At 43.1% G+C, this 13,688-nt stretch overlaps 1 protein-coding gene across 1 annotated transcript in view; it reads right to left on the reverse strand.

The window, feature by feature from the left end:
• The window catches only part of LOC108799971 (transmembrane protein 2-like), a 102,246-nt gene that overhangs the window by 4,860 nt on the left and 83,698 nt on the right, over positions 1–13,688 (reverse strand). Inside the window, exons 20-21 of the mRNA XM_018571925.1 lie at positions 8,163–8,345; positions 1,317–1,539 (exon numbers count right to left, since the gene is read on the reverse strand). Of these exons, the coding sequence (XP_018427427.1) occupies positions 1,317–1,539; positions 8,163–8,345 (406 nt within the window). The remainder of the gene's footprint in view (positions 1–1,316; positions 1,540–8,162; positions 8,346–13,688) is intronic.

Below are 13,688 nucleotides of genomic sequence, written 5' to 3' on the forward strand. Positions count from 1 at the left end.
TAAATGTAAGCAGCGGTTGTGGAGCAGAAAAAGAGGGGGGGGGGGGGGGGGGGGAATCAGTGTTCAGTGTTCAGTTTTTACTAATCTAACTGCAAAACCTGAAATCTGGTAAAATCTTTATTGCTCCTTGCATTGACTTGTGGGATAACTGTAGCCTTGGTATGAGTTGTCCTTTAAAGCATGCCCCCCACCTCCCTCAGTGCAGCCTACATAGTCCAATACTTACCTCTGTCCCCATTTCAACAAACTTCACTGCGCTGCCCTGTATAGTGGCAAAAGCTACCACGCAAGGTCCTCTTATTGTTCATTGTTATGGTCCTATTGATTCCTGGGGGGGTGGGGCGACACACGGCACGACACTGTACTCATGGCGGCCTGCAGCAATCCCGCAGTGTACGACTCCCTCCATAGTAATGAATGTGGCCCATGTGCATGATGCAGGATATGATCTCCAGTCAGGGCACTTATTACTTAAAGCTGAATTCCGGCCACAACAATTTTCATTTAATGTATCCATCTATAGCCACAAAAGGATATGAACCCACTTTGTGCACGCCAAATTATTTTACAAACCCAGTTATGACCGTGTAAAAGTAGCAGCCACATCATCACTGTTCTGCACATATTCTACGCAAGAGCAGAGCTGTAGGATGGTCTCAGCAGGCCTCACCCACTATAGGCTTCTTGCAACAACAAAAAAAAACTACAGGAGGGGGCAGAGACCAACCAACCTGCACAAGGAGAGAGTGATCAGCAGTGACTGGTCTTTATTACAGTAAGCTCCTTGCTTCCTGCCAGACTATTGTTTTCAAACAGTGGTGGGTATGCCTCCGTCAGAATACCTGAACACTGACTAGAGCTAATTGGCTGCAATCACTATTCAGCTGAGGACCGACTCCTTCTACAAATGTTGAATAAAAAATGCAACTTTTGTCGAACAGAGTAGTGCTGACTGGGCCACACTCTGCTCAGGTCCTGCTGACTCGGCCAAAATTCGAGCAGTGTACAGCCAACTTAAGTTTTACTATGTTGTGCATGCATCATAGGTTCAGTCCCACAATGAAACATTTACATTAGCAAAATAATTAAAAAAAAATTATTGTTTTTAACAACTAGTTTGCATTTGAGAAATCTTTCTGTTTGCTTGGAGTTCCACTATGGCTCTTTAGCTTCTTCTACAAATAAAAGCCTTCATTTTTTTATCTTGTTGATTTGTACTACTCATTTTAGAGGTGAAAATATCCACACTCTGGTCATTGTTAACATTCCACATTAATGGTGCCCAAGTAACTGTAACATAATCAGATTCTTCTTACCTGCGGAGCCCCACACTGACTACACGGAAGGGGAAGTCTCTGAGAAAGTGATAGCTTGGCATGGTGAATATCGCTGGCTCCCCCGGGGAATGGTTTCAGTATGCATTCACTGGGATCACCTGGGTGGAAGTGAGCTGTGATCTTTATCCGTTCACAGCCATGCTGGGAACAGTAACTGTACCCATTCCTGGACTCATAGGCTTGCAGATGAAGGAAGAGGTATCTGATGAAAGAGACATAACGGAATTACTAAAGAAAACTTCCAGGCACAAACATAAATACACAATCGCTTTAAAATAGCTGTTCTAAAATATTGAGAAATATACAGTATATTTCCCCAAATGTCCCTTTTTAGTACATTCTAGATCAGCGGTTCTAAATCTGTGGGTCACGACCCAAAAGTGGGTCGCAACCCCCTGTTGAGTAGGTATCAGCGCGTGCCTTCTGCTGTGCTAGGTAAGAGGCTCCTCAGCCTCCTCCAAGAGCAGCAGTGTCAGTTCTCCCGTCTGCCGCCAGATGACGCTGCAGCGGTCGGGGAGGAGCTGACAGCTGCGAGTGTTCTTTTTCTACATTTAGCCGTGCTTCGGGCAAGCAGGGCTAAACGTTCAGAGGGAGGACCGGTCAAGTGATTTTGGCGGCTGTACAGCTGCCTACATCATTTGTAATTAGCCTGCTGCTCCATCCCAACCCTCCGCAGCTGACACCCCGCCCCCCCCATGGTCCGTTCCCCTCTGCCGGCTGCCTCCTTCCTAGCCAGCTGCCTCCCTGGTTTTTGGGGTCGGGGGGACTTCCAGCAGTGTTTTCTAACTGTCTAAAGGCACCTGTCTGTCATCAGCCTCAGGAAGCAGAACACTGATGGGAAAACACTTGGTAAAATAAAATTCCACAATGGTTAAAACGGCCAAGCAAGTAATGCATAGACAATGAACCAGCATTATAAGTCAGATTCAGGGATTAAATAAGACTGAGTTGGTAGTATCAGAATTCAGTAATGACTCTGTGACTCATAACTGAATCTTTATTAAACTTAGAAGGTATTCCTATTGTAAGGAGACATATTCATTAAAGTAGATGTAAACCCTTATCAAAATGACATTTCATTTGCTAAAGCACTGTGATCACAAACAATTGTCTTTTGTTGTCACATTTTTTCTACTTTTATTGTCTCTCAGTGCTAATGATCACCTACAGCCTCTATGGAGCCTCTTCCTGTCTACATGCACTCACTCCAGCAATAGCTGCATTGCATTTCTCAGGGTGGGTTTTCTGATGGTGACAGTAGTGGACCATGCCTGCGTAATGTGTGTTGAAATGGCCACTTTCCATCTGAGGGCCCTGTGACAGAGTCAGAACAATGGGAAGGCAGGGACAGAGCTTTATCACCCTATAACAGGAAGTCCCTTAATAAAGACCTTCATGGCAGGATAATCAAGTATTATTTTAATAATAGCTGCCAAAGTATAAAATATTAAAAAGTACTTTTGAAATGGCATTATCATGTCAACATTTACATGAGATTTTAGTGGTTTGGTTTAGGTATACTTTAAGCCTCATTCGCGCATTTGGACTTTTTGATCCGTGGTATTCATAATGCAGTTTCGGTGCAATGATGAGGTGTCCTTGGTGGAAGCCTGTCACTGTACAGTACACACTGAAGCTGTGTAAATCTACATTTAGAACATTGCAGATATGCAACTGCGCCTTGAAATATGGTAAAAAGCTTGGAAAGTCACATAGGTCTGAACAAGTATTCTGTGCTGAGAACTTAAGCTGTCTTTAGCCATTTTGCTACCCACTAACCACAAAAGGCCTAAATGTTAGGAAAAACCCTGGCGTTCACAAAGTGTTAGTGGTCTCTTAAGATAATACAACCATCGAGCAGTCCATTTTTTAAGTACTCCAAACTGATGAAAGTTGTTTTTTTACAATTTGCGCATCGCTGATCTTTGCACATGTTAATGGGCCAAAGCTCTCAGTTTAGGTTTGTGACGGCTACATACCCATGAAAACCACAAAGAAAGCCAATATGCAGTTTTGATGTGGTTTTCAGCACAGTTTAGTGCAGTGAAGGCAGTTTTTTATAAGTTCTTCTCAAACTGCTCTCAAGGGAAAGAACATCTCAACTTTGAATTGGAGAACTTTCAAATGTTACACAGTTAATGCTATGGAATTAATATAGTCAAGGTTAACACATCAAGGTCAAAGGGACTGTATGCTCATTGGCTCAAAGTAAGACTGTAATTGCTAAATAGTGAATGAACATAGAATTTCCAAGCAGTAACATATCTGATTCAGAAGTCATGACTGAGGTGCATCATCTAAAGGTTGTTTTACTAAAGCAGACCCCTAGATATAAGATGCTTATCTCTCAATATGGTCAATTATGATTAATATTGGAAATGATCATATGTCTACGACTTGTACAGTCTAATCTCAGGAGAATTTTCTTCGATTCTCCCTTTTGTTGGCCAATACAAGCATTCATTTTAGTGTTTCCCTTAAAATAAGTCAGTATTAGGGGTATCTTCTCAGTACATAATCATAGATGGTTGGCCGATACAAGCATGCAAAGGTGTGCGCAGCCTATTGCATTAGGGTGTGCACACAAAGGTTCAACAATAATGATGCAAGTTCACCCTTAGAGTCATTTACACGAATGCTAAGACTTGTAACTCCACCACCATCACCACAATGCAGCCTTAGGTGTTGGAGAACTACAAGCACCAGCAAGAAAGAACTGCAATTTGAGCTTTTCTGGACAGAGGCTGGACATAAACCTTAGTGCCCCAGTAAAAGAAACTATGAAGATACTTTCCCCCTTTCCCTATGAAAAAAATGATTAATTTTGAATATTTTTTGGTTGATGCAACCATACAGCGTTTTGTCTGACCATCAGGTGATTGAGAACACAGGGGAGTTTTTCCATGGTGTCTCCTAATGAAATTTATCAGCAATAGATCCAATGTAATTTAAAAATGTTTTAACCATATTAGGTGTTTCACTGCTGTATTTACCTGGAAGCTGGTTTTGTGGGTATGGAAAGCCCTGTGGCATCATGATGGCCAAACCGTCATATTTGCTCTTTTTCAAGGGGGTGGATCTTGGAAGGTGAGTAATAAAGTTAAGTAGAGAATGTATGCCTGTGCCTATTGTAAAACTAGAAATTGACAATATGCTTTTAAATTGCTAAAAGTAAACCATTTAGAATTCCTAAATAAAATATTGTAGTTCAGTTGTGCAAAATAAAATGTATGTGGACAGGATTAGGTGGCAGAAATGCACCAATTGGGTGGGCTGCCAGTTATGGAAATTGTGCTTGACAATGTAGAAAACTTTTATAGCAATATGATCTCTTTTATTTATTTGCAGAATTATAGACAAGCCCCCTTTCACACCTGCGTATTACGTGAACACGTCAAAGGCGGAAACCCGGCAAAATGTGCAACGCGCTTGTGGTGCCATTAATTTCAGATGGCACCCCAAACGTGACCAGCATTTTTGCTCCACATTTGTGCGTGTGAAAATGCACACAAACGCGGAAGCAAAAAACATGCAGCACAAACTACTACATAAGTTTCTTTGCTGCATTTGGTGCGCCTATATGAACCTATTGAAATGAATGTGGATGCGAGGCAAATGCAGAAAACAAATGTGCGCAAACGCGATGTGTGTTCACGCTACGCCTAGGTGTGAATGCTGGCTAAAGTTTGCAGAGTAGATAGAAGAATATGATTTAGGCACTGTGCTGAAGTGGTTCACAAGCTAGTGAAGCTCACAGAGAGCACACACAGATGCACAAAAAAACAGACAGAAAGACACACACACAGACACACACACACACACAAAGACACACAGACACAAATACACACGCACAGATAAACACACACACAGACACCTGCAGCTATGGAGCAGGAGGAAGTGCAGGGGCAGGTGGGAAGGCTTCTCCTACAGCCCAGAGTGTGAGCAGGAGGAGTTACTGTGTGACATGCTACAGAGAGGGACACAGCAGGGGTGACAGCTCTGGCCACAGTGCAGACTAAGCACCCCCCAGCAGCCCCTGAAGTGAGTTCAGCAGAGAGAACAGGGGGCAAGGCTAACATTACAGGAGCAAAAGCCTGGCGTCCCATCCATACCGCTGCATCTTTGTATGTGAGGTAGTGTGTCAGCAGGGCATTAGGGGGTGCCCAGGCACACCCGGCACACCCCGTGCGCATGCCTATGCAAGCATGCATTTTAGTGTTTCCCTTAAAAAAGGTCAGTATTAGGGGTGTCTGCTCAGTGCATACACATCGATTGTTATCCAATACAAGCATGCATCTTAGTATTTACTTGAAAAAGGATCAGTATTAGTGTTCTCAGTGCATACACATAGATGGTTGGCCAAAAGAAGCATGCATTGTAGTGTTTCCCTTAAAAAGGGTCTGTATTAGGGGTGCCTGCTTAGTGCATTATGCACCAATTGGGTGGGCTGCCAGTTATGGAAATTGTGCTTGACAATGTAGAAAACTTTTATAGCAATATGATCTCTTTTATTTATTTGCAGAATTATAGACAAGCCCCCTTTCACACCTGCGTATTACGTGAACACGTCAAAGGCGGAAACCCGGCAAAATGTGCAACGCGCTTGTGGTGCCATTAATTTCAGATGGCACCCCAAACGTGACCAGCATTTTTGCTCCACATTTGTGCGTGTGAAAATGCACACAAACGCGGAAGCAAAAAACATGCAGCACAAACTACTACATAAGTTTCTTTGCTGCATTTGGTGCGCCTATATGAACCTATTGAAATGAATGTGGATGCGAGGCAAATGCAGAAAACAAATGTGCGCAAACGCGATGTGTGTTCACGCTACGCCTAGGTGTGAATGCTGGCTAAAGTTTGCAGAGTAGATAGAAGAATATGATTTAGGCACTGTGCTGAAGTGGTTCACAAGCTAGTGAAGCTCACAGAGAGCACACACAGATGCACAAAAAAACAGACAGAAAGACACACACACAGACACACACACACACACAAAGACACACAGACACAAATACACACGCACAGATAAACACACACACAGACACCTGCAGCTATGGAGCAGGAGGAAGTGCAGGGGCAGGTGGGAAGGCTTCTCCTACAGCCCAGAGTGTGAGCAGGAGGAGTTACTGTGTGACATGCTACAGAGAGGGACACAGCAGGGGTGACAGCTCTGGCCACAGTGCAGACTAAGCACCCCCCAGCAGCCCCTGAAGTGAGTTCAGCAGAGAGAACAGGGGGCAAGGCTAACATTACAGGAGCAAAAGCCTGGCGTCCCATCCATACCGCTGCATCTTTGTATGTGAGGTAGTGTGTCAGCAGGGCATTAGGGGGTGCCCAGGCACACCCGGCACACCCCGTGCGCATGCCTATGCAAGCATGCATTTTAGTGTTTCCCTTAAAAAAGGTCAGTATTAGGGGTGTCTGCTCAGTGCATACACATCGATTGTTATCCAATACAAGCATGCATCTTAGTATTTACTTGAAAAAGGATCAGTATTAGTGTTCTCAGTGCATACACATAGATGGTTGGCCAAAAGAAGCATGCATTGTAGTGTTTCCCTTAAAAAGGGTCTGTATTAGGGGTGCCTGCTTAGTGCATTCACATGGATGGTTGGCCAATATCTAGTGCAAAATGAGTATATTTTACTGTGGATTTTTATATTCTATTAAATCTAGGCAAGTTATGACAACCTTACACCAGCCGTCAATTTGCTGTTACAGACTGTGCTGGTGGCCAGGACTTTTGCTTACCTTGCAATGTACAGCAAATTCCTAGGAATCCGAGTAATATTAGTAGGGAGATGAGTTACTTTAGGAATTAATTATACTTTAAAGGGTAAGATTTGTTTTCATGACCTAAATGAGCTTCAAAAAACATTCTGTCATACAGTGATTCATATGAGCAGAAATATAAAGCCTACATTGAAAGAATGAATCCCCACACCAGATACACACACATCTCTTCTCACTATGAAACCTGATCATTATCATTCAAACAAGCAAGCAAGCATACTGCTGCCCATTGTACTGACAGAGTGGTGCAGGTGCAAAATTTGAACTGAATTATGACCTTCATATTTGGGAGTGTCTAGGGATTCATCTACCCTCCAGGGAGCTAATTCTTTTGGATGACATGTTCTAGCATAGTATAGTGTGCCAATAGAGCTAGAAGCAGTACAAAAAGGTTTAAATGCTGTTTCAGCATAGTGTCCACTTAAAGGAGAACTATGGGGTTAAGGCTTTTCCCCATAGTTCTCCTTAGGGTAACGGGAGGACACAAACTAGCGTCCTTCCGTCACCCTAGGCTCACGCCGCAGTATACCGCAAGCTGTAACTCGCGGTATACTGAGACGCTGAAGCGGATCCCGACAATTATACCGGGATCCGCCCAGCTGCGTGACTGACAGCTGGCTCTGCCTATCTGGAGGCAGAGCCAGCTGTACCCGCCCCCTCCCCCGTCTGTTCTGCCAGCCAGCGCTGGTGGATCGGAGCGGGGAGGGGGGAATCCAGCCCCTCCCGTCACGGAAGATAGCCGTGACAGGATCGAGAGGTGAGCGAACGCCGGTATGTGTTCGCTCACCTCCCGATCTACTGAGCCGACCTGTGACAGTCTCATTGTCACAGGTCGGCTAGAACTATGAGGTGAGTGAAAAGCACTCACCTCATAGTTCTCCTTTAAGAGAAGCACATACTGTATTAGTAAAAAAAAGGCAATATAAAACAGCCAATACAACTTGTAATTGCAAAGACTGTCATTGGGACATACATCGTTTATAATAACGCATAGGTCACATGACCTGTGAAAGGCCCATACAAACTTACCCAGAATCCTTACTAAAGTGATACAGTCTAAGCCCTGACGTGTTCAGAGCCTGATGAATAGAGGAGGTCATGGAATAGTGGCGGACGCTGTGCACTCTTCCAGAATTGCGTTCATAAATATCTGCTGTCACTTGAAATACTGAGGTTCTGGGGTAACACAGAGCAATCTGTAGCCAGTCTCCCCTGTTAAAACAAAGTTTGAAATCTTTTATGTACAACAGCATCCCTAATACATCAGTTTTATAGAAAAAAAGACTCCATACAAAGTACAAAATACAGTCATAGGTTAAACAAATCAAGGGCCTAATTGATTATTAACGATTATTGTTTTATGAACAACTAATAACATAATAAAAAAAAGATGATTATTATTTAATGAACATAAAATAATATAATAAAAAAGGTGAACACAAAGACAATATATGCCAATAATATCAATGAAATAAAGGAGCAAACACTGGATCAGCAAACAAAACCCCGCCAATCATGTGGCTTGCACATGATTGGATGATGAAAGTTGCCTTTAGTAAATCTACCCCAGTGTCTTCTGCACATCTACCCCAGTGTCTTCTGCACTGTGTATGGTGTTCGCCATTGCTGATTTTTACTGATAAAGCATTAGATGCCGTCATCTGTAATTCAGTGGTGATTGAAGTGGGTAAGGATTTGATTTATAAACACTAGAAATACAATGGGGGGCATTTATCAATTCTGCCACATGAAAACACAGTGCTGGACAGTGGCAGTAAGACAGACTGAGACAGACTTATTACAAGGTGACAGCTTGAGTCATAAATTCCACTATCAACTGCTCTAAAGTAGAACTGCGACAGAATCAAACTTGGGGGTCAAAAAATAAAGATGTATTTCTATATTGAATTTCCATAAATTCTATCCCACTCCCAATAACTATATCCATCTAGAAGTTTGTATGATGCCCATAGGATGTATTTCCTCAATGCAATGACACAATTTCATATTTGTAAATGTGCACTGCCTCGTATCTCACCTCTCGCTGAGCCTGCCTTATGAACTACAACTCAATGTCTGAACAATGTAACATTATCATGATGGAAGTAATGCATGATGGGATATGTAGTATTGAGAAATCAAGATTGCATCACATCAAGCAGCAGGGAAAGATATGCATTTTACCTTTTAAAGCCAGACATTTGTCCACAGATGTCACTGGAAGCGGAATTGGAAGGAAATCTCCCCACTGGAGTACACAGACAACAATAAAACACTACCCTACTCTTTTCAAAAAGAAAAAAGAATGGCAAGAGATTCCTTTTAATATCCATATTTGTCCTGATGGGTTCTCCTTTAAAAGTATACAATGCCAGCCATTAAATATGATGGAAAGGAGGAAAATAAAGAATGTGTGCAACAAAATCACTAATCTATTCTTGAGTGGAGGCAGGAATTGCTGCAACAAGCTTGGGCAGTACCAAGTGAGAGTAAAAGAAGGCTGGCACAGTATCATACAGCAAACATTCTACACTACAAGCCTCACATGATCCTCAGAATATTTTAGTAAAACCTACTATACTAGACTAATGAGGATGGGATCTGCTTCGTGTGTTGGACTATTTATTTTCCTATACAGACCAATGAACAAGAGAAAGCAGAAAATGGGGTTCATTAAATAAAGGCAAATAGGTTGTTCACTCTGAACGGGAATGTTCCCTTAGGCTGGGCACACACCTTACAACCATCGCAAGACTTTTGTCTTGCGATGGTTGTAAGGTACTTAAAAAAACGTACGATCTGCCTATGTTGCATAGGCAGATCGTATTTGCGATGATCGCAAGCCACGCCCCCTCAGGGGCGCGCTTCCGATGACCGCAATGCCGAACGGGCAGTGTGCGCTTGCGCACACCGGCCTGTACGGCTGTTATCGCACGGACATGCCACAAACCCGCCGAACATCGTACGATGCTCGGCGGGTTTTCGAACATGTCCGTAAGTTTAAAGTCGTGCGACCTTACAGTAGTAGAGGTCGCACAGCTTCCCCACACCTTACGATCATCGTACGATCGCGGGATTTCCCGCAATTATCGTACGATAATCGTAAGGTGTGTGGGGACCCTTAGTTTAGTGAATGAGGTGAAGCTCTGCTGACTTCCATCATCCAATCATGTGGAATCAAACATACTATTTTTTTTATTTTCTTTGCATGTGATTGGGTATTCTTTGCAAAGTGAATTTTCAACACATTATAGGGAAAATTCCTTTGCAAAGTGAACAGCTCATTTGCCTTCAGCAAATCAACCTCAAGGTGTTATGTTTCTGGAACTGTAAAGAGCCTTCTAACTCCTCTCCGTATCCCTTGCACTCCATTTCTCTACAGTTCTCTGTTGAATAGAGCAACAAATGCCCCAAGGTGGACAGATGGGAAAAAAATAAGGAACAAATTATCACATCATGTGCATGTTGAACCCTGGTGGTGTAGAGCAGGGGTGCCGTCATTCCTGGAGAATTCAGGAACATGAAATCAACGTTAAGGGGGTTATTCACAAAGCTGCCGCAGGAAGCCGACCCGAAGTGAAGTGAGCCAAACGCTGTTCGCTATTCACTTCAGGCTTGTACGGCTGATTTCAGCCGTATACCGGATGAAATCAGCCGTACATCGGGTGGCTTCGGGTCGGCCGAGCAAGCTCAGCATGTTCATCCGACCCTAAGTACAGAAGGAGTTCGAGTCAGCCGATCCTCCGGCAGGCTACACGCTGCTGTCGGCATATTCTCATAGATGCCAAACAGCAGTGAGTGAATAGCTGAATGCAGCTGAGCGGCATTCGGCTCGGCTATTCTGCTCGGTAAAGTTTTTTTTTTTTTAAACGATTGGGCAGAGCTAGCAGTGACAGCTAGCTCTGCCCAACTGTTTTCTATTGGCCGGGACCAACTGGTAACCAGGGATGCCCATCTGTCATTACACACTGAGAACACGTCGGAGTGATATCACAGCGGCCCTGCAGGGTTCTCAGTGTGTAATGACAGATGGGCGTCCCCGGTTACCTGCTAACCGGGGACGCCAATCTGTCATTACACACAGAACCCGGCGGAGGCGCAGTGTAATGTCACTGTCAGAATGGCATCCCTGGTTACCAAACTAGGGACGCCGTTCTGTCATTACACACAGAACCCAGTGGAGCCCCTGTGATATCACTGTGGCTCCAACGGGTTCTTAGTGCAATGACAGAACGGCGTCCCTGGTTACCAGGGACGCTGATGTGAATCTGCACGTGGTACAAAACACAGAGAGCGCCTCCATAGTGTAAAAACTTTTAATAAAACATATTAAGAACGGCTAAAAAGGTACTCACAAAAGTGGAGTTAAAGCAGACATGAAAGATCATATGTAACAGACTAGACCTGCCGGCTATCAGTCCTTCCTGGTTGACGCATTTCTGAGGTCACGCCTTCTTCATCAGAACCAGTTACTTTGTTTGTAACTTCGGGAGCTGTACGAGCTATAGTGAATAGCCAGTACAGCAGCCCTGAACCGAAGGGGTCCTGGGGCCGAAGGATCAGCTGAAGCTACGGCTAGATCCTTCGGCAGCTTTGTGAATAACCCCTAAGACTTTCAGAAAAAAAACAAAAACTGTCAGCAACACACTAGAAATGCCTGTATTTGGCATCCATTCAGTAATTTTAGGAGGCAATGTTTTAGAACCATGCAGGGTCCCTTCATCAAGCAATTAGTGGTCACCAATTACCTGATAAAGGGACCTTGTGAGGTTCCAAAACTTTGATTTCTAAAATTGCTGAATGAACGTCCATAGGGGGGTTTCTTTTAGATGAAGAATAACTGGTGTGCTTTTTTTGCATGGATTGAATGCGGTGCCATCTGCACAGCACTGCAGCACCTAGAAGAACGGGGTATAACGGTTAGTTGTGTGGTGAGGATATCTGGATGGTTCCAGAAAAACAAGTCTGACTTTCCAAGCAAAGGTACACAAAACAGGTGATAATTGCTGCACACAACAATTAAAGTTGCTATAAGCAGTTAATGACCACTGTACCTGCTAATGATTCTTTTTTAACAGATTTCTTTATCAAAAATGAAACCATTACTAAGAGAACTATTTCGTTTTCCATTGTGGACTCCTGAAAATGCCATTTGCCTGGCCAGAACATGCAGCAAATGACATCACAGCTCCTGTTCTGCATATTTATTCCAAGTTAATGATTCAGCAGTTACTGAAGCAACATACAACTCAGCAATGAGCATTTCCAAATTCTAGGTCAGCCTTGACAGCCTTCATACGTTTCCTATAACAGATTCCAATTAAAGTGTATATCTAGGTAAAAGTTTTTATTTAACTTCTGGATAAAGTGAGGAAAGGATAAATCCTCTGGGGAGAGATGTCTTCACTTCTGGTGGTGATAAGCACGTTGTTACCAGGATCGAAAGTGAGGGAACATCTCGTACAGGGACACAGACCATAACAGAGAGCTGACTGGGTTTATAGCCTTCTTTCATTGTAACTGAAACAGGAAACGAGGATAAATCTCCCCAACGAGATCACATACAGAATGAAAACCTGCTCGAGATTCTAACCCTTGCCTACTCTTATCAACACTAAAAAACAAACAAATCATAGCTGGTATTCCACTTTAAGTAATGGTTTTAGGCCAATTTGCAGTCGCCGGACCGTCAAAATGAGTTAGTGGGTCACTAAACACATTTTCTCCCTTGTGTGCCAATGCTTTGCACAATGTCTAAAATATCTACAAGGCACATTATACACAGCATTTCAACAAGGCTATAGGCAAAGCAGCATTACATCCTGTAACAAATTCCCAGCGCAGAGTAAATGGCGAGGTCTCGTGCAGAAATGTTTTCTCTGCATTGCATCAAAATGACGATGAACACATATCTAGGTGACAGCTAAGTGGACATAAGCACTACAAATTCAGGACATTTCCCATAGAGAACTGCCTACGGCTACAATACTGCAGTAGTAAGAGCTCGGGAGCAATCCAGGATAACAATCAGCTACATACACCGCCAAGAAAATCCAAAATCTGGAAGAAATTCCATTGCTGAAAACTTGCCAGACCTTAAATGTTCACCACTCTGTAGCTGATTTTTAATTAGTAATATGTATTTCTGTTAAGCAGGGATTTATTATAGTGGTAAGAGGAAAGGTTTGTGTTTTAAATGCTGTCTCTGGGGGAACTATTAACACAAGCAGCTCACAGCTCTGTAATACCAGATGAATAAAATGTATTTTTCTCCTGCACTGTGCACTCCTGTGTATAATCAGGGGTGCCTCCTGGACTGACCACTGTGCCTTAACCCAGAAAGGCTAAAAGAGGTCATTTACTAAGAAATACGCTAAATAATGTGAGATTAGGCCTATTTTTTTATCATTTAAAGGAAATGAATTAATTTATTGCTTTACGGGAACCATCAGTAAACTTCACACCAATTATAACCGATTGGAAACAGGTCTTCCAGATAATCTTGACCAACCTCAACTTATCTTAATTTTTTATTGTGTAGCAGAGGCAGACACA

Source organism: Nanorana parkeri, unplaced genomic scaffold (assembly GCF_000935625.1).
Source record: "Nanorana parkeri isolate BGI_ZX_2015 unplaced genomic scaffold, ASM93562v1 scaffold42, whole genome shotgun sequence".
Lineage (NCBI taxonomy): Eukaryota > Metazoa > Chordata > Amphibia > Anura > Dicroglossidae > Nanorana > Nanorana parkeri.